Below are 22,760 nucleotides of genomic sequence, written 5' to 3'. Positions count from 1 at the left end.
ACAACCTAGCCGCCTGCCCTGTGTTTGACACAGCACTGCTGGCTTCCCCTTCCTGCTTCTCTTCTCCTGCTTCTGTTTCCATTCTCCACTCTTTGCCAGGTGCAAAGCATGGACAGGAAGTCATTCAAAGTATTTTAATGTATTTCACTTGAGAGCCAACCTTTCTCTGGAAAATATCTCAAGAAGAAAACCTTTCTGGGGGAGCCCACCAAGTAGTCAGTCCATCCAGCATTTCATCAACAAACAGAAAACTAGCCTCCATCTTTCTAATTTAAAAAATATACGCATGTGAGTGCTCTAAGACAAACTGTTTTGGTGGACCCTGAACAGCAATTTGTCTTTGGACACAGGGCCCATCTTTTTTTGCTTTTTGCAAGGGGATGTACCTTGAAATGAAAAACATCCATCCTCTGACATTTTGTTAATAAAAAATTTCAAATACAAGCACAAATGTTCATGACCAGATTTTAAACACATGAAGATAGTGAAGGAAATTGACAGATCTGTTATTGTCAAACTGAAACTGAAGTCACTGTAATTGCTTCTAAAAATTTAGCAATATATAATTCAACATGTTATGTTTCTCTAACAATGACTTGATTTCAGGGGAAAGAAATATGTGCCTATTATAGCACTTTATTTTTCTTTACCAGTTCAGAAAATACCTGCATTAAGAACAGGATGGTCAGGCTCTCAACCATGTAAAATGTCTTTTACTAGCAGACAGAAACTGTTTCACAGCAAACATAAAATGGACTTATACTCTGTTATAGCCAAGATGAGCTTGTTTTTTGCCGAGCTCCTGCTGATATAATGATAGCGTAGATTCACATTAGAAAGTATTCTCACCTTTGAAAGTAAAAATGGAAAAAAATCCATTTGCTATAATTTTCAGGGGAAAACAAGCCAATTCTCCACTCATTTCATATTTGGTATCTAAAAGCTTTCAAAACCAAGTGACGTGAAATGCTGACTGCATTAAGAACTTCCACATATACTATCAATCAAAGAAAGATTTTAAACCTTGTCACACACACTTTCAGGGAAAATTAGATATACTTTTCTTCTAAAAAAGAAAAAAAGATTTTTTAAATCTCCTTTTAAGCATTTTATTTCCATTATAAAAAAATTAATGCAGCAGAGAATTAAAAAGAAACCACAGACATTCAGGGGCTAGAAACATTTGAGAGTATAAAGAAATCAGGAGAATGGGTGGGTAGCAGTAGGCAGAGTGGGATAAGAGATGTTTCCTTACATCATTACACTCTCTTCAGAATCCTTACCCCACTTTTCTGTTGGAGAACTGAGAGGAGGCTGCAGTAATATTCCGAAAAGGATGAGAAAAAAGATGTGTGAAGTTGTGCACAGTGAGGCAGTGGCTAGTTAAATTTACAGGGGAAGTATTCTTGACTTCAATTTTCATATTTTCCTTCCTCTGACTTCATATGTAAATTATATGCACTCAATTCTGTTACACTGGAAAGATGAAGGCCAGCAGTTCTGAGATAGCAAAAAAAAAAAAAGAGAGAGAGAGAGAGAGAGAGAGAGAGAGAGAGACCTCTGTTAGAAGAGCAAATGCCAAGGATTCACTAGGTGGTTCTGTTTAGGACAGTATGAAAGAAAAAAAAAAAAGAAAACCCACTGAAGGAAAAACCCATTGTGGGACACCCCATAGCTTATTATTCATACCAGTTACCTGGGATGTAGAAGGGCCGGGGTCAAAATGTAGCAAGACTATTAGGGCACAAACAGCACTAATGTGAGCACTGCTAAAATACCATAACCAGTTTCAGTGTATGCACATGAGGAAAGATGTGGGGACACAAGAGGGAGTTCAGAGGACATGTCAAAACTCAGAAAACAAGCTTTATGAAAAGCGGCTCAGGAGATTTGTCCAGCTTACTGGAGAAAAGGTTAAGAGAGGACATGATCATTGTGTACATGGAAACAGAGCCAATAATGCCAGGTGACATTCAGTTTTGCTGGCTCTGGACCAACAAAATTCAAGAGCTAGCATTGAAGTTAAGAAAATTCAATCTTGAAATCCTGAAACAGAGTCTGTTTCCTATCTGTGAGGTCTGCTAAACATTAGAACAGGATACAAGAGAACAAGGAGGATAAGCAGCATCTTAGGATTTCTATATGATTAGCTATATTTTATTTTTTAATGTACACTGATTAAGCTTCTGGTAAAAATTCCATGACTTGTTAGAAAAGGGAAACTGCTGATGGAGTGCCCTGGGGGATTGCTTCCAGCCTTGAAACCTGTGAATCTCTGAAGTCCCTTGTTTATCATTTTTCTTTCATGAGCCATGGGAGAACAGGAGTGTTTGTGTCGCTTGTAACTTGTACAGCTTGTAACACTTGCAACTCTGCATTTAAACAATAACTGTAAACAAATCTCCAGCTGCAGGATTTCACTTGTCTCCTGTGGTTGTCAAGAAGGGAGGGTTGTTCCCCAGCGCACAATTAGCTACATGTACTGTTTCAGGGGAGCGTATAAGGAGGTCTCTTTCCTCTGAAGAATCAGAGATTGGCCATTGCCAAACACAAGGCTGTGGATGGGATGGACCAGAAAAATCCTGTTTCTTAGATTTCTGTTTCTTGCATGCTTCTTTCTCTCAGGCCCAGAATTAAATCAGCCATTGCATTTGGGAGTGGGAAGGAGTTTTTCTGCAGGCCAGATAGGCAGGAATAAATAAATTCCCAACTCTTGTAGATAAACTGCTTGGATCATTTTAGCTCCTCGGTTCCCTACTATTGCCACCTAAATTTCTGCTGCTCTAAGTGTGGTGCACAAGGTAGTCTCTTTGCAAGGAATGACATGCTTTAGTCTAAGTAAAATATACCAGTGAGAACCTTAATGACTACAGGAATACAAAAAAAACATATTAAATGATCTAATGTCCCCTTCTGGCCTTAAACCTTTAAACAAGAAAAGCCATCACTCTACAGGAGCAGTTTCTGGCCTACAAATTCCGTCTTACTCAGACCAAGTGGACCAAGGAGTCTCACAGATGCCAGGGGAATTGTATTAGCTTTGGGGATACAGGGAAGGGAGGGTGGCAAGGAGAAATCCTTTTAGTTTTCTCTCTCTGTCACAAGAAATTCCAACCTAATCACAGAATCACAGAATGGTTGAGGTTGGAAGGGACCTCTGGAGATCATCTAGTCCAACCCCCCTCCTCAAGCAGGGTCACCTAGAACACATTGCACAGGATTGCGTCCAGGCGGGTTTTGAATATCTCCAGAGAAGGAGACTCCACCACCTCTCGGGGCAACCTGTTCCAGTGCTCTGTCACCCTCACAGTGAAGAAGTTTTTCCTCATGTTCAGATGGAAGTGTCTGTGTTTCAGTTTGTGCCCGTTGCCTCGCGTCCTGTTGCTGGGCACCACTGAAAAGAGTCTGGCTCCATCCTCTCGACACCCTCCCTTAAGATACTTGTAGACATTAATAAGATCTCCTCTCAGCCTTCTCTTCTCTAGGCTAAACAGGCCCAGCTCTCTCAGCCTTTCCTCCTAAGAGAGATGCTCCAGTCCCCTAATCATCTTTGTAGCCCTTCGCTGGACTTGCTCCAGTAGTGCCACATGGAGGCCAGAACTGGACACAGTACTCCAGATGCAGCCTCACCAGGGCTGAGTAGAGGAGGAGGATCACTTCCCTCGACCTGCTGGTAACACTCTTCCTGATGCACCCCAGGATACCGTTGGCCTTCTTGGCCACTTCAGCCAAGGCTGCCCCTGACCTTCACATCTTCCACCAGTCCTTCTTTGTTTGTTAGTACGAGGTCCAGCAGCACACCTCTCCTTGTTGGCTCCTCCACCACCTGGGAAAGAGTCCTGACAGCATTTTCTTCTGAACTCCTAGATTTTCTATGAAAAGACTCACTTTCAGCTAACATGTTTTCCTAACCACTCCCAGTCCCAGAGAGTTTAATAGAATGTGATTTGACTCTGGGCTGTAGCACTGCTTCATCACATCCAAACTAGGCTCAGTGGGTTTATTGCATCATGAGACACGAATACTTCTATCTGCACAATCTTTTCTTTATCTGTCCTTGCTTTTATGCTGTTTACTGTTCTTTATTTTGTCATCTTATATAAATTATACGCATTGTGAATTATTTTTGCCTTTACAGAATTCATCAAAAGCTGCCCAGACCCCATCCCCTTGGGGTGCCAGTGGAAAGTAAGTTCACATGTCACACAGAAACTTAAATCAGATTGGCTGTCAGAAATTATATTTTCTTACCTGCAATATGTTCTGATACTCTCACGTGTTTAATCCCACCATCCTTTAAGTAACTGTGTTAATATCCAATTTCAGGAGCACAGGAACTCCATCACCCATGTCACCTAGCCCTTCTCCAGTCAGCTCTGTAGGATCCCAGGGGAGCACAGGGGCCCCTTCACCATCTCCTATAATCAGCATCCCGCAGCGCATTCATCAGATGGCCGCCAACCACGTGAGCATCACCAACAGCATCCTGCACAGTTATGACTACTGGGAGATGGCTGACAACCTGGCCAAGGAAAACAGAGGTGAGTGATTCAATACACTGGCCTATTTTAGAAGAACGTACACTTGATTTTGGTCAGGCGAATTACTGATCTATTTTAATAAGGACAACATCCACAAGGAAGGACTGCAGAGGTGATTTTTTCTTCAGTTCTAGTCTGTCCCAAAATGTAGCCCCAAAAGGCAGTTCTGATAGCTCTCACTCAGAAGCAGCAGTATAGCACTAATTTTTGTCTTTATTTGGCTAATCAGGACAGGTTGCAGACAGCACAGTTACCGGCATGGCTGTAGGTAGTACTCGCTGCCATCTGTGTCATTCTGGAGAAGAAAGTTTGGGGGAGGCAAGGCAGGTCCCTGCCCCCCAAAGTCATGGAGTTGGATGGGATGCATTTAGTTGGGCCATGTCAAGAAGTAGGAGTTTCTTTCCTTTTTGCAAAAGGAATGGACACGCCCCACCCAGCCACCCACACATATACACACACACATAGGGGTAAACACAGAAGGGAGTGAGGTGCCCTCACTCCCCCTTAAGACAAACTTCTCTCAGTTGAACTGGTTTCCCTGAGTGAAAGCATTCCCAGCATTTGACTTGATGATAAAGTGTTCCTAGGTTTTAAGTCTATGTAATTTATGTATCTAAGCTAGAGATGTGGGCAGGATTGAAATCAGAATGAAGACACATAAGTGTAGGTGCGTATATGTGAGCTGGGAGCCCAGTCTTCCATTATAGTTGATGGAGCTTTGGTCAATACAAACAGCAGAGCTGAGAGCTGTTCAGTTCACCCTGGAGGGGACACAGGGGTGCAACTCAGTTGCCTAAACAGAGGTGCCATATGCCATTTGAGGTCTTTTCCTATCATGCCATCCTCGAAGTCTCCCGTACATCTTGTGTTAGATTTGCCAGTCCAGGGTGGATATCTTAATTGCCTGAGGGCATCGCAAATGGCACTAGATGCCTCTATGAAGGCAACTGAATTAAACCCCTAGTGGCTTGTTAGCCAAATTACTTTTTAGTCTGGGATGACCATGTTGTACAAGTCTCTATTTGACTGTCATGGTAGTTTAGATATCTAGCATATGTATAGATAGACAAGACACTTGTATGTAAATTTTTGGATTTAGTTGACCTTAATCTCAAAATAAGTCCTGCCTAGCATTTGTTTGCTTTATCAAGGCTTAACAGAAATGCAGAGCCAAAGAACTCACTGTTTTGTTCTTTATAAAGAAAACTGCATCAGCCTCTAGCATCATGAAACACAGGGCTTTAAAATGAATCTCAGTAGCACTAAACTTTCACTCCCATGAAACGTTCAGCTTGACCCAATTTGCAGGAGAATAAAATCTACTAAAGGGTGACAAACAGAAAATACAGCTTTGCTGTTCTAATGCTGAATCTTTTTTTCCTCGTAGATTTTTTTAACGACTTGGATGCATTGATGGGACCTGTCACCTTGCACAGCAGTATGGAGCATTTAGTTCAGTACACTCAACAAGGACTTCACTGGGTGCGGAATAGCGCTCACTTGTCATAATGACTGTGTGCCATTCACGTGGACTGTATACCTTTCATGGATAATTCAGTTATTCTGGACACTGTGCTACAGAAATAGTCAGCCACAGCATTGATCCAAACAAAGGTGAATATTTCTTCAATGTTGAACAAAATTTTTCTGAGTGTAGACATGTATGTCTGTGTATATACAATATACAATGATGTCTCTTCAGAATGAATTGTTCTGTACCGCTCTCCAAACATTTTCATACACTAGAAATGCTAGAAAGAACTGATCTTAATACACAAAACATACTCTTTGTACTCTTGTGCTGAAAAACTCAGAAACCAAAATCTCATGGGTTGATTGAACCAAGTGCAATAAGCACAAATCCCTATTCAGGAAAGCTCTCAATAGACTCTTAAATTTAAGCTTGTATTGAAATCCCATTGACTTCAGTGGAGCTTAAGCACGTACACAAGGGCTTTCCTGAACTGGGATGATTGGGGGCAAATCACGGCCACAGAGAACTTTTACTGAGAGCACAGACATGCCATAGAAGTTTCAGTATTAATGTTCCATCTCGCTGTTACTTCCCCACTGGGACACACAGAGAAGTTGTGTAGACTGCATTAATATGGAGAAAGAAGACATTCCTTCACATGCAATAAGTTTCAACAGATTGCATGTATTTCTTTATCTCCTGTCCTTTTAAATAACTATACCTCTTGTTCAGCTCCTCACCAACAGTATGATCTACAGTTTCAAGCAAAAAGCCTGAAAAACAGATATGCTAATAGCAAGAACTCAAAGTAGACTGTAGAAAATTGTATTGTTACTGACAGCAAATAGATAAATGAAAAAAAATTGCAAACTGCAACCCACTTAGTAAAGAAAATGTGTTAATTTCAGCCACATACACACAGAGAGCTATCTATAACATTTGTTGGCTTTGCATGGGAAGGCTTCGTCTTACAGATTTTGATTTTTGTACCTTTTTTATCCAGCAGAAGCTTGCTGCATTTTCTTCTAGGCTGTATGGGAACATTACATGCAATTTCCTTTATCTGGGAAGCTGAGTTTGCTGCTCACCAGGCTAAGAACTGTTTCCTATCATAATCCTCTCACTCTTCATGCATAATCCTCAACTAGGTTTTAATGTTTCTTGATTTACAGAATGTTTTCAGTTCCTGTTGATAAGCTGTTTTTTTGTGCCAGGGGAATTAGTCCTGCAATAATTTCAGTTTAATTCGGGTCAGCTGAGGGCAAGGCCAGTTCCTATCAGCTATGTTTGCATTTAGTGCTTTTTTTTTTCATTTTCAGTGGGTTTGGCGCATTTAGTTTTCTTCTTCTGTATTGGAAATATAATTTTATTGCCTATTTTGCAATCAGATTTGCAGCCTTTACTCAGCCTAGCAGCTCTGGTCACTTCAACAGACTGTTCTTGCCAGCACCACTGACTGGACGCTTTGATTGTTGTTTTCAAACCTAATTTACATATATAGTAAGGAAATGTGAGTACAAAAAAACTCTTTCAATAGAAGATACAAATAGAAGTAGCCACTGATATTGATGGTTGATTGACTGGTCCCTGCTGCTTTTTTTTCTCCCCATTTTGAAGAGCTGCATTAAAATAATAATAATAATAATGTGGCATGTTTTCTCATTAAAACATCTTTGGTAACACAGGCTATATTTACCCAGTGGTGAAGAACAGGTTTGAGAGCACATTGAGCTCCATATAGTTGCATTTTTTGTCTAGGCTGCTTACTATAACTCCAGCTATTGCTCAGACTCAGAGCGCTGACACTGTCCTTTGAAGCAGCTCAGCAGGGTAGCTAGTGGGGAATGCTCAGCCCCAGGCCATCCTGGGCCGGTATTTATGTACCGATTGGTGCTCGCATCCTTCCTCCTCCAGAGAGTTCCTGAGCTCAGGCTCCACTAACCTCTTAGCATGTGCTTGTGTGTTATAGTGTGGGTAGTGGGCAAGGCTGGCTTTAAGAGTGAATGTGGACCTGCCTTTAAATGAAAAAGTAAACATTCTCTGAGTCCTCCAGTCACTCTTAACTCCAGCTGCTACCTGCTCCAGAAGGAACACAAATTAGTTCGTCACAAGTATCAGTGGAGAACTTGATCGGTGCCTTTCTGTTTATTACTTGCCTGGTTTCCAGCTGTGGAAGTCTGCCATGATTTACTAGACTGGATTCTGTGAGCTACTGTAAGCAATGGATTCTGTGAGCTGCTTCAATACTGTAGGAAGGTACTGTGGGATTTCTCCTCAGATCAGGAAAGTGAAATTCCCATTAGATTAGCTTCTGTTTTCTTCGATGGTGCCTATGATATTTATCTTCAGATATGTTTTTGGGTTTGGAAGTCCTTATTGCTATTTAATGTTGAGAAAATTTAGAAGTGATATATATTACTTGCCTTAAATGGAGTTTAGTTTTATTGCACACTTGGCATTTGAGTTTCAAGTATGGAACTTTGAAGCCTGTTTATTTTACTAAGATTAAGATATTTTTCTTAATCTTAATGAACTCTTCGTATGGATGTCATATGTCAAATCACTTCAAAGAAATGCAAGAATTAATGCTGTCCTGTTGTCACGTGTTTCCAAGTACTTAGGATCTCTTGTAGGTGATTGTCCTTTCTTGTAAATTGTTCTTATATTGAAGTATTCCACCTAAAAGTCCCATTGATTTCCATGGAAAAACACAGGGTTTTTTTCAGTTTTTGTGCTGGCATCATCTGTGTTGACTATCTGATAAGCAATCTGAGCCTTAATCTCTGGTGGTGTAACAGGATGAAGTAGCAGCCATTTAAACCAACTAGACATACAAATGGATTAGAGGTTTTGGCCCTCCCTCTATAGGGCTTCTTACAGTTGGACTATTTTGGTGAGGTTGTTCAGAATACAATTCTGCACAGACTATTTACTGTATATGGTTGCTGCTGTTTGGATGACTGGAGCTGAATGTGACATGGTGACAACAAATCCTTCCTTTCATTTTCTTAGGGCCTGATCTGGAAAAGTGCATGTAGTTTTAAGGTCTGGTCCAATTAAGCATATGCTTCACTTTAAGAACCTGAATAGTCCTAGTTATTCCAAGAGGAACTGAAGGTCCTCTGTGCATTCTAGGTGACACCAGTGGAGATTGTTCTTATTTGGGGTTCCACGAAAGAAGCTTATTTGTTTTAATCTGTTGTTAAAGTCCAGGAATGTGTAGGCTTCTTTATACCACAGCAATCTGCAGGTTCGTTTTGCAGAAGAAAGAAGTCATTCTGTACAAATCCAGAAGGATTATGCCTGGAGGGAGGGGTTTGTTTACAAACAAACAGAGGCTCCTGAATCAGTCAGAGTTGGTAAAGCAATTGGGATGCACTCAAAGGAACCACCTAGTGCAGGTGGATGCAACCAATGAAGAGTAGCTTATGGGATATTCACAGACAGCAAGATCATACAGACCACATTGGCCTTAACCCTTTATAGCATTCCACGGTGGCATGAATGACAGATGAGAGCAAAGCATATGCAGAGGTTCAAGTGTGGCTAAAAACTAAGCATAGTCCTCCCATCACATGGAAGGAAACCCCAGGCTCTTGCTCGCCTATTTCTTTTATCCAAATATCACAGGGCTCTAGAGGAACAGACTACAATGAACAGAGCTCTTTAGGGAAGGAGGTTAAGGAAGATCAAGCCCTAAGTGTAGATACAAGCACATATGTATATACTGTAAATCTAAATAGTAATAAAAATCATTCAGCATGAAGGATATTACCAGTGCCTACCATTGATCATCAAGTACTCATCACTGAGCAGCCATATCACCTCAGAAGTGCAGTAACTGTTATCAAAATAATTTCTGCAGCTAATTAATTTATAAGAAAAGCACCTTTGGGACTGTGCCATAGTATCTCTTTTGTAATAAATATGTTCAACCATTTTTCATAGCTAGTGATTCAAATCTACATCACTGAAATGTCAGGATATCTTTTTTCTAGATGAGGACATATACTTAGACCAGGCTAATCTGTGCTTAGTTTATCCACCCAAGAGATTTTAGTAGTCACCCGCCTTAACGCATGTACGGCATATACTATTGACGGACTTAGTTGTAGATTTTAATCCAAATGAAATGGGAATTTGCAAAATGACTCGGATTAATGGCATCTGCCTTGGCAACCCTGCAGATGTGACATTAAATGATTCGTGTTTTTAAGCAGGAAAGGTTGAATCGTATGTAAATAACAATGGCTGAATTCCTTGATCTTTTTACAAGATTTTTTTAAATGAAAAGATTGTCAAAGCAATATGTTTTTTAACTCTTAAATTTTCTGGAGGGTCATGTGTTCATGGTCAAAGCTATATTAAGAACATGTCCTTCTGCAATATGCCTTGCCTTTACCTAATCTGCTTAATGCTTAATATTTCAAAAAGAAATGTTTCTTTTTCACAATGATAGCAACGTTTCCTTCCCCCCATTAAGGGAGAATCCTCAAACTAAAGAATAAAATCTCTTAACACAATAGAAATGCAAACAGTGCCTGAAGAATATGAATTTGTTAAGATAACGATAGGAGTTTGGGTGGCACAGATCTAACATGCATCTTCTTTTGATAACTTTTTGTTAACATTTACATCACATGTTTGAAGTCATTGTGTTTGAAACTAGAGAATTACTCTGATTCTCACGTCATAAACAGGCCTGACAGGCCTGATCACTATCATAATCATAATTGTTACATTAGTTGATGTGCTGTGCGCTGAAGGCTGGTAAGGCATGCAACCATGGACAAATTTGTCAGAATGCATTCAGAAAAGCATTTGGATGCTCTTACATCTAGAAAACCGGAGAACAATGTCTCTCACACAATACTGTTAGCATGAGACTTTGGCTACTTTAATGTCTCTCATAAAGCTGCCATTGCCTTCAGTAACGACAAAGCTCCATTTCCAGCATTACTGGTTACCGTGCTGTGAATTGTTTTTAATATTAATTAAGGCATTGAGAAAGTCACTTTGGGAACTGTTTTCCCTCACCAGAAGAAGCTACACAGAAGAAAAACACTGAGATTTGAAAAGTCCAAGGCTGTATACATCGTTCTCTCCAAAGAGTATGGTTTTCCTCAGTGAGAAAGGCAGGATTCAGCTGGGGATATTTCCTTAGGTAATTCCTTTGTGTCTGCTTGCTGTCTGGCTCCATTGCTCTTGCTAGTCTTCAAGTATGCATGCACTTTCAGGAGCGTCTTCTACTTTGGCAGCCCAAGCTACCCTTCAAACAGGGTGCTGGAGCATGGAGCAAGCAAGTAACCCACAAGTTGCATAAAAGGTCCTGCTCTTGCCCACAATGCCAGCAGCAAATACAGTGAGACTCCCTCTCTTTCCTGATCTGTGTAGCTTGAATTTCACACTATTTGCTTTTCCTCCAACTTCATCACTGCTCTCCCCACTGCTACTGTCACGGAATAATGGGAATACAATTTAGGTTCAGGTCAGAGCGGAAGCAATAGCTATAAGGGTGACCACGGAGCAGCAGAGTGACAGCATCTGCTGATATAAACTCCCCTATAGCTATTGTAATAAACTGCTTCTGATCTGACCTGAACCTAAATTGTGTTCTGGTTATTCCACAACACTACCCTCTAAGGACTCCAGTGAGTCCAAGGTATACTAAAGAATGCCAACAAATTGGGGATTTCTTCTGTCCCAAGGCACATATCCCTTTTTGGGAGTGAATATAGAGAGGAGCATGGATCATAAGGCACTCAGGTCTCATGTTCCTCATATATACTAACACAGGGATACTTACACTTATCTGCCTCATAGGGCTTTATGAGAATTAATTAATATTTGCAAATCACTTTGCATCCTCAGAAGGAAAGTGCTGTTGAAGAGCTATGGAAAAAACTGCTAAGCACATTGGATGAATTTCACTCTTGAGTCCAGAGCTACAGGACCTTTGAATTCCTTAAATACCATGTAAGCTCTCAAAGTAAGTGCCAGAGTATATAAAAGCTCTGCTTAGCCCTGAGGGGAATCAGAGCCTAGGTGAAAATGCCATTCCCAGAGTATCCGTAACTTTGATCCTAGTGGAAAGCAAGAATCACAGCAGCATCTAATGGGACAGACAGTGTAGGCTAACCAAATGGTGTGTAGCCATCCTAAAAATTTGAAAGGTTCTTTATATGTCTTTTAGCCACTTTGTCTTTCTGTGGAAGAAATTTGCCTCCCAAAGCTTACCGAGCATATTTTCTTATCAACAGCCTCAGAAATGTTCAACTTATTTGTTATTCCAAATCCAGCTTTGAATTACTCCCAATCAATGGGTATTTTCTTTTAAAATGGTGCATTGCAGAGGGGACTGGTTGCTTTGGGGGATATAAGAAAAAATATATACCTCTGTGCATCTTTTTGTGAGGCACATATTACCAGTAACTCATCTGGTAAGTCAGGTGGAGCTTATGGAGGCAATGCAATGTTCAGGGAGTTACCTTGCAATCCCACCACTGTTAGCTGGCATAACAGGGTTAAATTCCCAGTGTTTTTCTGACATATTACCTCTACAACTCAACAGTTAAGCACTTCACCAATGCCAGGGAATGAACACCAGTCAATGAACAAATTGTTTCTATTGCTTTTGGTGATATTCAGACAATACTAACAAATCCATCTTTACTTAGCACTATTTATTGTTTTTTTCTCCATTTAGCACTCTTCTATCCGGAATTCTCATCCCATTAACAGACATTTGAAAGGAAACACTTCTTGGGGGAACAAGCTAGACAAAGAAAAGATTTACCAAACTATAGGCTCTTCTTAGTCTTTTTATCACTTCTATGACTGAAAATATTTGTATTTAAAAAGAATATTTTCGTTTGCAGTTGAGATTTTGGGGCCCACCTTCATCCATGACAAACAAGTTCATCTTCCAGTTGCATAAAGTGCTGTCTGGGGACATGGGGACTTCTAGCTTGCCCCAGCAAACAAATAGTTAATTAGATCCATGATCAATACATTAAATAATTTTATATGTCCTCAGTCTTTCATTTCACTTTCCTGGTCACACAGCCTGCTCTTCCTGCAGCTCTAGACATTTTCTTCCCCAATTCCATCTCCCAAGGGAGAGAAGGGAGACGCTGACATCACTCACACGAGAAAAGATGAGTGACAGGACAGAGCTGCTCCAAGCAGTTCAGGACCCTTCTCCTTTCTTCTCTTTCCCACCCAGCTTGTGGGACTTGGCTACCTTCTCCCATTATTCCTTGTAAGAAATTTCTGTTCCCTCCTGAGGAAAAGATAGTGAGCACTGCTGATGCTGTGCACAAATGCTGCTGGGCTCTTCTTCTCGGGGTAAGAAGGGGATGGGGAAGGCCACTAACCTGGGGTATCTCCCAGTAAAGCTGTGCAAGGGACTGAAAATCCTTAGTGCCAATGACTCAGAAGCCCCTTTGGGAAAGAGCAGTGCAGCCAGAGGAATTACCACAGTGTCTCCAGGCCTAGCGGCCATGGGCTCACATCGTGCTATTGATTTGCTCGAATGAGCATTGCCACTTTATGACCCTGCCCTAGAAGCAGCAGGAACTGGTGGCCTCACACCTGTGCAAGGCTCTTTTTTGGCGTGTTGTTGATACAGTCAGCATTATAACAATTCACAGAGGTCAAAGAGCAAGAGAAGGTGGAATGGGAGAAAAAAATGTCCTGATCTAAACACAGAAAGGGGGAGTCATCTCATCCTATATTGAAGGTCTAAAATAAACAAGATGAATCACACACTAGAAACACCTCTTTCTCTCCACTGTCTACAGAGGGAATTTAGGTGTTGAACTCAGATACAGAGGCAATATAAATCCCATCCCAGGTTTATGATTGTACCTGCTGCTAATGAGAGAGCCTATTGGTAAAATATCTTTGGATGCGCTGATGTAGAATATGTCTGAGATCACTTTGGTAGGCAGCAGACATGCAGGAAAATATGTATGAGGTAAATACATTTATTCCTGAGATACTTTAAAGCATTTAAAGCATATGTTTTAGATTTGGACCATCACTTCCCATTCTTTAATTCACTGGGCTCAAATCCAAAAAGGTAAGTAGTTACTTGAGGCCTCAATGTGCACCTGTGTTCTATTAAGATTACTGAAATATCCAGATTACTGAAACATCCAGAAGATATATTTTACAGTTTAGTAAACACTCAAAGGCATTTTTTTCATATGTTGTCTGAAAGTACAGCTGGCTTTGTGTAAACAGAAGAAACAGTTTTTCTGTAGCTTGCAAAAGAGATCAGATTGGCCATGAGCCAACATTAGGCCAATATTACTCTTTTTATGGAAATTCAACAGCATTTGTCAATTCTGTGTCAATTATGTGTAAGAACTCAAACAAACTTGCAATTTTATCAACGATGAACAGACTGCAAGCAACACAGGGCCATGTAAAGCTCTTGGCCTGCCTGCACAGCACCAGCTCCATAACAGCTCCAGGGGTATTCCTAGACATAATTCAAGGCAAGGCATTTCCCTTGCCTCCCTCTACTGTCAGTGGAGACAGAAAGAGCAGCTTCTTTAGTGAGAGATTCAGAGCACCTGAAATAAGCTTTGCTTGTAGTGCCACTTGTAAGCTGTCTCTTTCCACTGACAGCAAAAGGAGCCTTGGGAGACCAGGCAAAAAAGCTGCACGGTGCGCGTGCTCCTGTCTGAATAGAGGCCAGGGCAAAAATGTGGTCTTCGTGGCCTTCCTATGCAGTGCCATTACTACATGCTGACCACAGTAGGCTGAAATTATAACCAGTGTAATGAAACATGGCATACAAAAATGCACACATCACCTACAACAGCTTCCTGCTTTTCTGTGTATATTATGAACGGATCTCTGGATCTCTGCAGTATCTACTGACCTGGATGAACCCAGGCCACGTTGCAGTAGGCATCCTGCAAAGTGAACAACAGACTCCACTCCAAAGAGTTACCATCTCACAAAAGCCAAAACCAAACCACACAACAGGTGGGCAAGAGAAACAAGCAGGTGGGGAAGAGAGTACAGTGCGGCCAAAATAACAGGATGTTTACATCTACCATGACTTATCCACTCCATACCAATAATCACAGTAATCGTAATTTTCTTTCCCGTTTCCTATGAGGTGTGTAGCACCAGTGGTTGAAGTAGCCATGTAGCAGTCCCAGTGTGGGAGTCAACCATTGGCTTGCCTCTCAAGAGACGTGCTGGAAGTGCAGGGAGCAGTCAGTGAGATACTGGCACAATTCAACTCCCCCACCCTCATTTCACACAGCAAACTTCTAATCTAGAGTACTTGTCCAGCAGAGGTGTACAAAAATCAGTTTATGACCAGCATTATTTTTGTAACAAAATGCAGAGAATTTCATTTCCACATTTCATTTATAGCAACACGCATCAGCAAATTCTTGTAAAATTATTCAAGTCAATATGGCTGTATTTGTAGCTGATAAAGTATTGCTTATGTTTCTCTCAGAGGGTGCTCTATTTGAGGCCTCACCCACCCAGCCAAAGCTATAGCAGTTTATCTTTCCAGTGAGCATATTCCCACAATATGTCCCTATATAGCAGGCAATATTGTTTACACAGCTTAATAAATGGAGTATTCTGTACAGTAATTTATGCTGTAAGATATGTACATACATCACTGTAGCAGTCAAAAATGCTTTAAACTGCCTTATTTATTAGATCAGTTAGCATTTCCCCTCTTGCTCCAGAATATTTTAAATTATTTTTATCTTTTGCATTACATTATTTTTAGTTACTGCATTTTGACCCAATTACTGAAAAAATTGGTCTTTACAATAAATAGATATTTAAAATTTAAGTAGAAATAGCAAATTCACTGCCCATTCAACTAATATAGCTCTGATTATGATTAAAAAAAATATCGTATACTCTTATCTGTGTATTGTAGTATATGCCAGCAACCATATACCACTTGTGATCAATACAAACAACAAGAGCTTTAGTAACTTTCACCTTGTCCATTTCTCCATTCTGAGACAAAAAAATAATAAGCCACTTAATCTAAAATGTTCCCCATGAGAGCCCTAGTCTTATTCCTTCCTCAGGCGAAACTCACATTGGCTGCAGTGGGGGCTTTACCTAGGTAAATGTACAACATAAGGACATTACAAAAATAAATATATCACGTATGAACAGTACTTGTGCTTGGTAGTCATTCCTATTTTCTTTCGGTAAGAAACACAGAGTAAACATTACATCTGTAACTCTCCTCTGTCTCACACCTCCCTTTTTGCTATACAAGTGAAAAATTGAGATTCTTAAACAATTGTATTTGTTCCATTCACTCAAACAAAATATAAGTCTTACAGGGATCAGTTCCAATTCAAATGAGAAATTAAAGAAAATGTTACTTCTGTTTGTTTTCATGTTAAATTCTGTTACACAATTAAACAGGTTCATGCATACAAAGGCAATGAAATTATAGATGACTTGTTTTACTGTTTGGAGATTTTGCTATGTCCACAGTTCATATAAAACTCATGTAGCACAGTTTCTGGGATGGTGAAAAATCCTACTGTAATGTAACAGAATGAGCCTTAAGGATTTGTAAGAATAAGCACTTTTATATTAAAAAGCAAATATTAATTCATCAGTAAGATTACTTTTTTAATGTGACAATAAACCATAAAATCAACATCCTTCTGTCTCAATTATGTCTCATCTGTCTCTTTCTTAAACCTTTTTCTGAGTGAAAAAAATTGTCTCTTTTTTTGTTACATCTTCTGGGTCCCATTAGAGTCACCTGTGCTCCTGGCTAAGCCACATACCCTTCTCCGCACTTCGTTCATGGATGAGATCATTTGAAGCCTTCCTGTGGGGAAAAAGGAAAGGCACATCCAAGCAGCTCTTATTAACAAGGCAGTGGATTGAAGTGAGCTCCATAGAAAAAGAACAAAATACCCCAAAAGAGGCTAAAGAGTCTTTAGCCTCTTTCTTCAGGGAAAGGAGAACAGAGTCACTGCTATTATTTTTTAGAGTGAGTGAGGCACAGGATGACTAAGTAACCAATCCAAACTTTTCAGGGTTTATTTAGATTTAGAAGACATAAGCTCCTGCTCCTCAGAGCACTAATGTCTGTAAGTGGTGGCAAGAGAGCCATGACCTCAGCAATTGTACAGCAGCAGTTCACAATTTATAGGCCAGCATTGTGATAAAACCACAAGAAACAGGACTAAGTCACTCTGTGCCTTGCCTTTCCCTGTCCAGACACACACACATCTTTTTCACTGGTGATTTCCTGATTCCTACAGCTTCTTACCGCATAAGGTTGCCATCTTCAGCAGTATTTACCGCAGCATGTCTTTCCGGGCCAAAGCCAAATGCTGCTCTTATAGCATGACCATTTTGCAAATGGTAGCTTCCAGTGTGCTTTTCTGTTTGATCAATACCTGGCAGGGGTGGGAGGGGGGGTGGATATTTTCCTTCTTTTTCCTGAAGAAACTACATGTTTTCACAAGCAGCCTCTGACAGCTGGGGTAGGTACTGGGTGAATGTCTCAGGGGCAGGCCAGAAGGAATGAGCTTCCAGAGAAATGCGAGGGAGCAGCAGAAAGGAAGAGCTAACTCAGAAGCAGCAGGCAAGCAGGAATACAGATATTCAGCCAACCAGGCTGTATATAGCTGCATGGGGTAGGGCAGGCAACCATAAGCCAGCATGAAACATGTGAACTCCATTTGAGCAATACTTCATGTTCTGCGGTGTTGTGACTCATCACCATACATGAACATGTCCCTTTTAAGAACCATAACCATCATGTACTGAAATGCACATATGGAGAGCTTTCACTACTGAGGACAGGACGGTTTTTCAACAAAGAGCTCTGGCTAATGAAATGCCATGATTCATAATGGGCTGATGTAAGACGTCACTGCTCCCCGTCACCTAACACCTGCCAGGAGACTCCCATCCCAGGAGAAGAGACAACAAAATGGGCAAGGGATGCTCTCCCCCGCCACTGCCATCACACTGGCATAGAGCAAAATCAAAGGGAGGAGACGGCTACCCCAAGCTTGCCTGCAGTGGTTGAGTTACCTGCTGCAGAGGGCAGGGCAGGCAGCTTTTATCAGCCCACCTGCTCAAGGGGAGTAATGCCACTGGTGAACCCCGTCAGCCGTACTGCCTCGGCACAGCATGCACACGGACACACAAGACAGCCTCTCAGGTAGCTGCTGTACTGTCCATGAGTGCAGGACTCTAGCATTGAGCCCAGAGGCACTGGGACTGTGACAGCAACTCCTGCCATCAAACATGGTGACTCCAGTGGTAATTAGACAGCCTGGAGCTCATGCAAGCATATCCACAGAGACCCGGGATGTAACTGGCATTTCCAAGATCACCAGGAGCCATTGGGCGCACATCTGCCGTCTAACACACCGGTGCTAGGTCAGCACTACACACCCCACACAGTCCCGTGAATGCCCGCTAGCTCGGACCTGCTCACTTCAGCACTGCCTCTCACCCTGAATGCCTCAGCAGTTTGCTTCTTATCCGGCAAAATATTCATGTTGAATTTTAGTTCCTGACTTGTCCCATGAAAACCTCCTCTTATCAGCATAATTCAAGGTCAGGAGAGAAGTCAGGCACCACTAAACTGAAGACCTGGAGGGCCCATTATGATGATCTAGCCTTACTTCTCAGGAAAACACAGGGCATAACATTTCAGCAAGGGATTCCTTTATCAAAGGTTAATAACTTGATGAGCGGAAACCTAACCTTTCATTAAGGCATTGAATCTTGATTTAAAGGCACAAAGTAATAAAGAATTTACCATATCTTGTGGATTGTTATTCGCTAAAAATACTGCCACAGGGCTTAACTTTGAATTGTATCAAAGCTAATTGCAAAACCAGACGAAAAAATGAAAACACAAATAATGGAAATGGAATATGTGTATTTAAAGGGGGGGGACATTTATGGGGAAACTTTCAAATTTAGGGGAGTTTCTGGTCTTCAGAAAGTATGTGTAGAGAGTAGTATTTGCTACTCTGAAACAGAATAGACTGTGATCTTGTTTACTAGACATGCAGTCCCACAGAAAAAACACAAAAGGAAACATTGCAAAAATATTGCCGAAATGTAGACCCTATCGTGGTCCATATTTACCCTTTCATGTTTGTGCCAAGTTCACATTCATAGTAATGCGAATCTTGTCTTTTCCTTAAGGAAAGAATAGGAACCAGCAGTATGCGTGTATGTTTCTTAAAATGAAACCCTGGCTGCCCAGCTGTCTGGATAGGGAATATTAGTTTGAAATCTTCTGTTCCATAAGGAATTATAAATCAATGGAGACGTACTGTTATGGTGTCTCCTTGAACCATTTATGCAACTCCTGACAGTGCAAATTTCCACTGATTTGATTTTCTGTAGTCATTTTTCAAACACCAGTATCACAAATCAGCTGTAAGAAGGTAAGACTAAGTGTGACAAGAACTCTGACTTGGTAGCACATATGTCTACATGTGACAATGGAGAATCCTATAGATACAGATTTTTTTTTTCTGTTACTCAAAAAGCAGAGAAGAGCATAGGAATTCTTCAGTCACATAGTGCTATGGGCAGCCACAGTATTTACAAATCCCTCCAGGTAAAGCAGAGAGAGAGGACACTAAGCACAAGAAGTAGAGTGCACATCTTTGAAAAATTGCCTTGAGAGAGATCCTCAGCCCTCTTTCTTTGACTATGCTTCTCAAAAAGTATGATTAGGCCTGTAGCTAGCGGTGTCCCCCAGGGGTCAGTCCTGGGTCCAGTCTTGTTCAACTTCTTCATCAATGACCTGGATGAAGGGACAGAGTGCACCCTCAGCAAGTTTGCTGACGATACGAAACTGGGAGGAGTGGCCGATACACCAGAGGACTGTGCTGCCATTCAGAGAGACCTGGACAGGCTGGAAAGCTGGGCGGAGAGGAACCTCATGAAGTTCAACAATGGCAAGTGCAGAATCTTGCACCTAGGGAGGAATAACCCCATGCACCAGTACAGGCTGGGGGTTGACCTGCTGGAAAGCAGCTCTGCGGAGAAGGACCTGGGAGTGCTGGTGGGCACCAAGTTAAGCATGAGGCAGCAATGTGCCCTTGTGGCCAAGAAGGCCAATGGTATCCTGGGGTGCATCAGGAAGAGTGTTGCCAGCAGGTCGAGGGAGGTGATTCACCCCCTCTCCTCAGCCCTGCTGAGGCCACATCTGGAGTACTGTGTCCGGTTCTGGGCTCCCCAGTACAAGAGGGATGTGGCACTACTGGAGCAAGTCCAGCGAAGGGCTACAAAGATGATTAGGGGACTGGAGCACCTCTCTTAGGAGGAAAGGCTGAGAGAGCTGGGCCTGTTTAGCCTAGAGAAGAGAAGGCTGAGAGGAGATCTTATTAATGTCTACAAGTATCTTAAGGGAGGGTGTCGAGAGGATGGAGCCAGACTCTTTTCAGTGGTGCCCAGCAACAGGACGCGAGGCAACGGGCACAAACTGAAACACAGACACTTCCATCTGAACATGAGGAAAAACTTCTTCACTGTGAGGGTGACAGAGCACTGGAACAGGTTGCCCAGAGAGGTTGTGGAGTCTCCTTCTCTGGAGATATTCAAAACCTGCCTGGACATGATCCTGTGCAACGTGTTCTAGGTGACCCTGCTTGAGGAGGGGGGTTGGACTAGATGATCTCCAGAGGTCCCTTCCAACCTCAACCATTCTGTGATTCTGTGATTCTGACTAAAAACAAGCTTTTCCAGGTATGTCCCATTAGGGGTTTAGGTGTTATATCCAGACACCTCTTCTGGACAGCTTGGATGAACAATTAAAAATCTACACTTGAGCAGAAGGCTCCTAGAGCCAGGCCAGCAGGAGTGCCTAAGCAGGGGAATAAACTCCAGTCTCTCCTAATGTGTCAGCACCTGACTCAGGGCCACACACTTGCCCTTCCACCCAGACAGATGCAGGCAGTATATGTTCCTACAAGTGTTCCTCAAGGGACTGAGCTAGCCTGTTAAGAAACAGCTGAGGCAGGAGGCAATAGTTTCAGCAATTTTTTGTTTTCAGGTCAATATAATAGGTTATTGGCTACAACCTGGAAGAAAGACTTTCTCAGCATAAATAGGCCCTCTCTTAGGAGAAGACCTTACTCACCAAGCTTCACGTTGGTCAGGGCAGATGTGACCATTCTGGTTGAAGCTGCGCAGCTAAGAATGCAAGACTCAAAAGGACAAAAGAGAGAGAAACAGTGAGATTTTGACTCTGAGCCTTAATGGTCAGGGAGTGCTCCTGGGAAAAGCCTGGCTTCTGGTCTGCTCCCAAGACAGGCTCAATTGTCCCAGTACCAACCACAGGGCACCCTCTGCCAGGGCCTGGAGCAGGTACGATCACAGCATGTATGCCCCGTCCTTATATCTGTTCTCACGCATCCCACACTGGCAACACTCAGACAAATGGTCCTTTGATGTGATCAGCAGAGTAGTTCTTAATGGCATCCTAAACTCACTGATAAACTGAGAAAAGAGGAAGTTTTAACTACAGAAATGAGACACAATAAACAAATTTTCATCTGCTTTGGCACTGGCTGCAATCTGACCAATCTGGACTCAGTGGATTGTTTTTCATCTCTCTTCATGAAGTCACATGAGATAAAAGCTTCAAAAAAGGTTTAGATGGAGCAGGCATAATTTGTTCTTCCTTCATTGGAACGTACATTATGACTAGGCAGGATTTATGGGTCTAAGGGTCCTGCTACCTAGCAGGAGCTAATATTGTCTAATCAAAACAAGACAAGGTGGACTTTGCTACATACTAAGTCAATTGAGTTAAATCCTCCACTGGTTGGTAGTAACCTGCATGGTTAAATCCTCTACTGCATGAGTGGAGGATTTAAGCTTAAACTCTGTGAACAAAATGTACACAAAAAAAATATATATATTTTGCCTTGTCTTGCTGCTTTAGAGAGTCACAGTCTCACAAAACTCCTTCTCATCCTTGCCCAGACAACGCCACAAGGAGGGGATAAAGCTATATGGTGTCTATGTCTCCAAGCATAAGATTGATGTAAATTGATACTAACCTCACAAAACTCCTGTGAATTTCCCTTATTACCTTGCATAGGTGCTTTGAGATGATGGAAGGCAGTTGGAACCCTGAATGCTGTCCAAAATACACTTTTGATTACACCATCTTTTCATGTGTTCTGAAAATTTTACACTAAAGAAACAGAAGTGACCCAATTGGTTTTGTTTCTTTAACTCAGCTATTCTATTCACCTTTCCATTTGCCTTATAAGTCCCAATTTAAGACATGTTTGTCAGGCACAACTGACTCATAATGAGAGAAGAGATGACATTCAGATTACATTGCCTTTATTAAAGTAGTAAAGAGATTCCACTAGCCAGTGTTTTCCTAATTTTAAACAACATTGCAAAATGTTCACCATCCTAGTCAACATCTGTAAAAATGCTTTAGTTAATCAGACAGATCCTTTCCAATATCTCTCCTGTTCCTTTCCAGCAGAAACAAATGTTGTGGATTTCAGCACAACCTATCACAGCCCCATCACTAAATCTTCTCAGTAGCATTTTCCTGGGCGATACTCTTCCATATCTCCTGAACTTCTCTCAATCAACTTCTAATTCACTCCCAACCTCCTACCTTTCAGAACTTATTCATTTCCAATATTATATGCAAATATGAAAGACACCTTGGTTTATCTAGACAACATGGCAAAACAGCACTGCAG

General features: G+C 41.6%; 1 protein-coding gene across 1 annotated transcript in view; it reads left to right on the top strand.

Annotated features, from left to right (window-relative positions):
• AFF3 (ALF transcription elongation factor 3) overlaps positions 1 to 6,173 on the top strand; it is a 279,572-nt gene extending 273,399 nt beyond the window's left edge. Inside the window, exons 19-21 of the mRNA XM_067309821.1 lie at positions 4,139 to 4,188; positions 4,327 to 4,541; positions 5,929 to 6,173. Of these exons, the coding sequence (XP_067165922.1) occupies positions 4,139 to 4,188; positions 4,327 to 4,541; positions 5,929 to 6,050 (387 nt within the window). The 3' untranslated portion in view covers positions 6,051 to 6,173. The remainder of the gene's footprint in view (positions 1 to 4,138; positions 4,189 to 4,326; positions 4,542 to 5,928) is intronic.
• Positions 6,174 to 22,760: the final 16,587 nt, after the last annotated feature.

Source organism: Apteryx mantelli, chromosome 1 (assembly GCF_036417845.1).
Source record: "Apteryx mantelli isolate bAptMan1 chromosome 1, bAptMan1.hap1, whole genome shotgun sequence".
Taxonomy (NCBI): Eukaryota; Metazoa; Chordata; class Aves; order Apterygiformes; family Apterygidae; genus Apteryx; species Apteryx mantelli.
The sequence above is the reverse complement of the archived record's forward strand: the minus strand, read 5'-3'. Positions and strand labels throughout refer to the sequence as shown.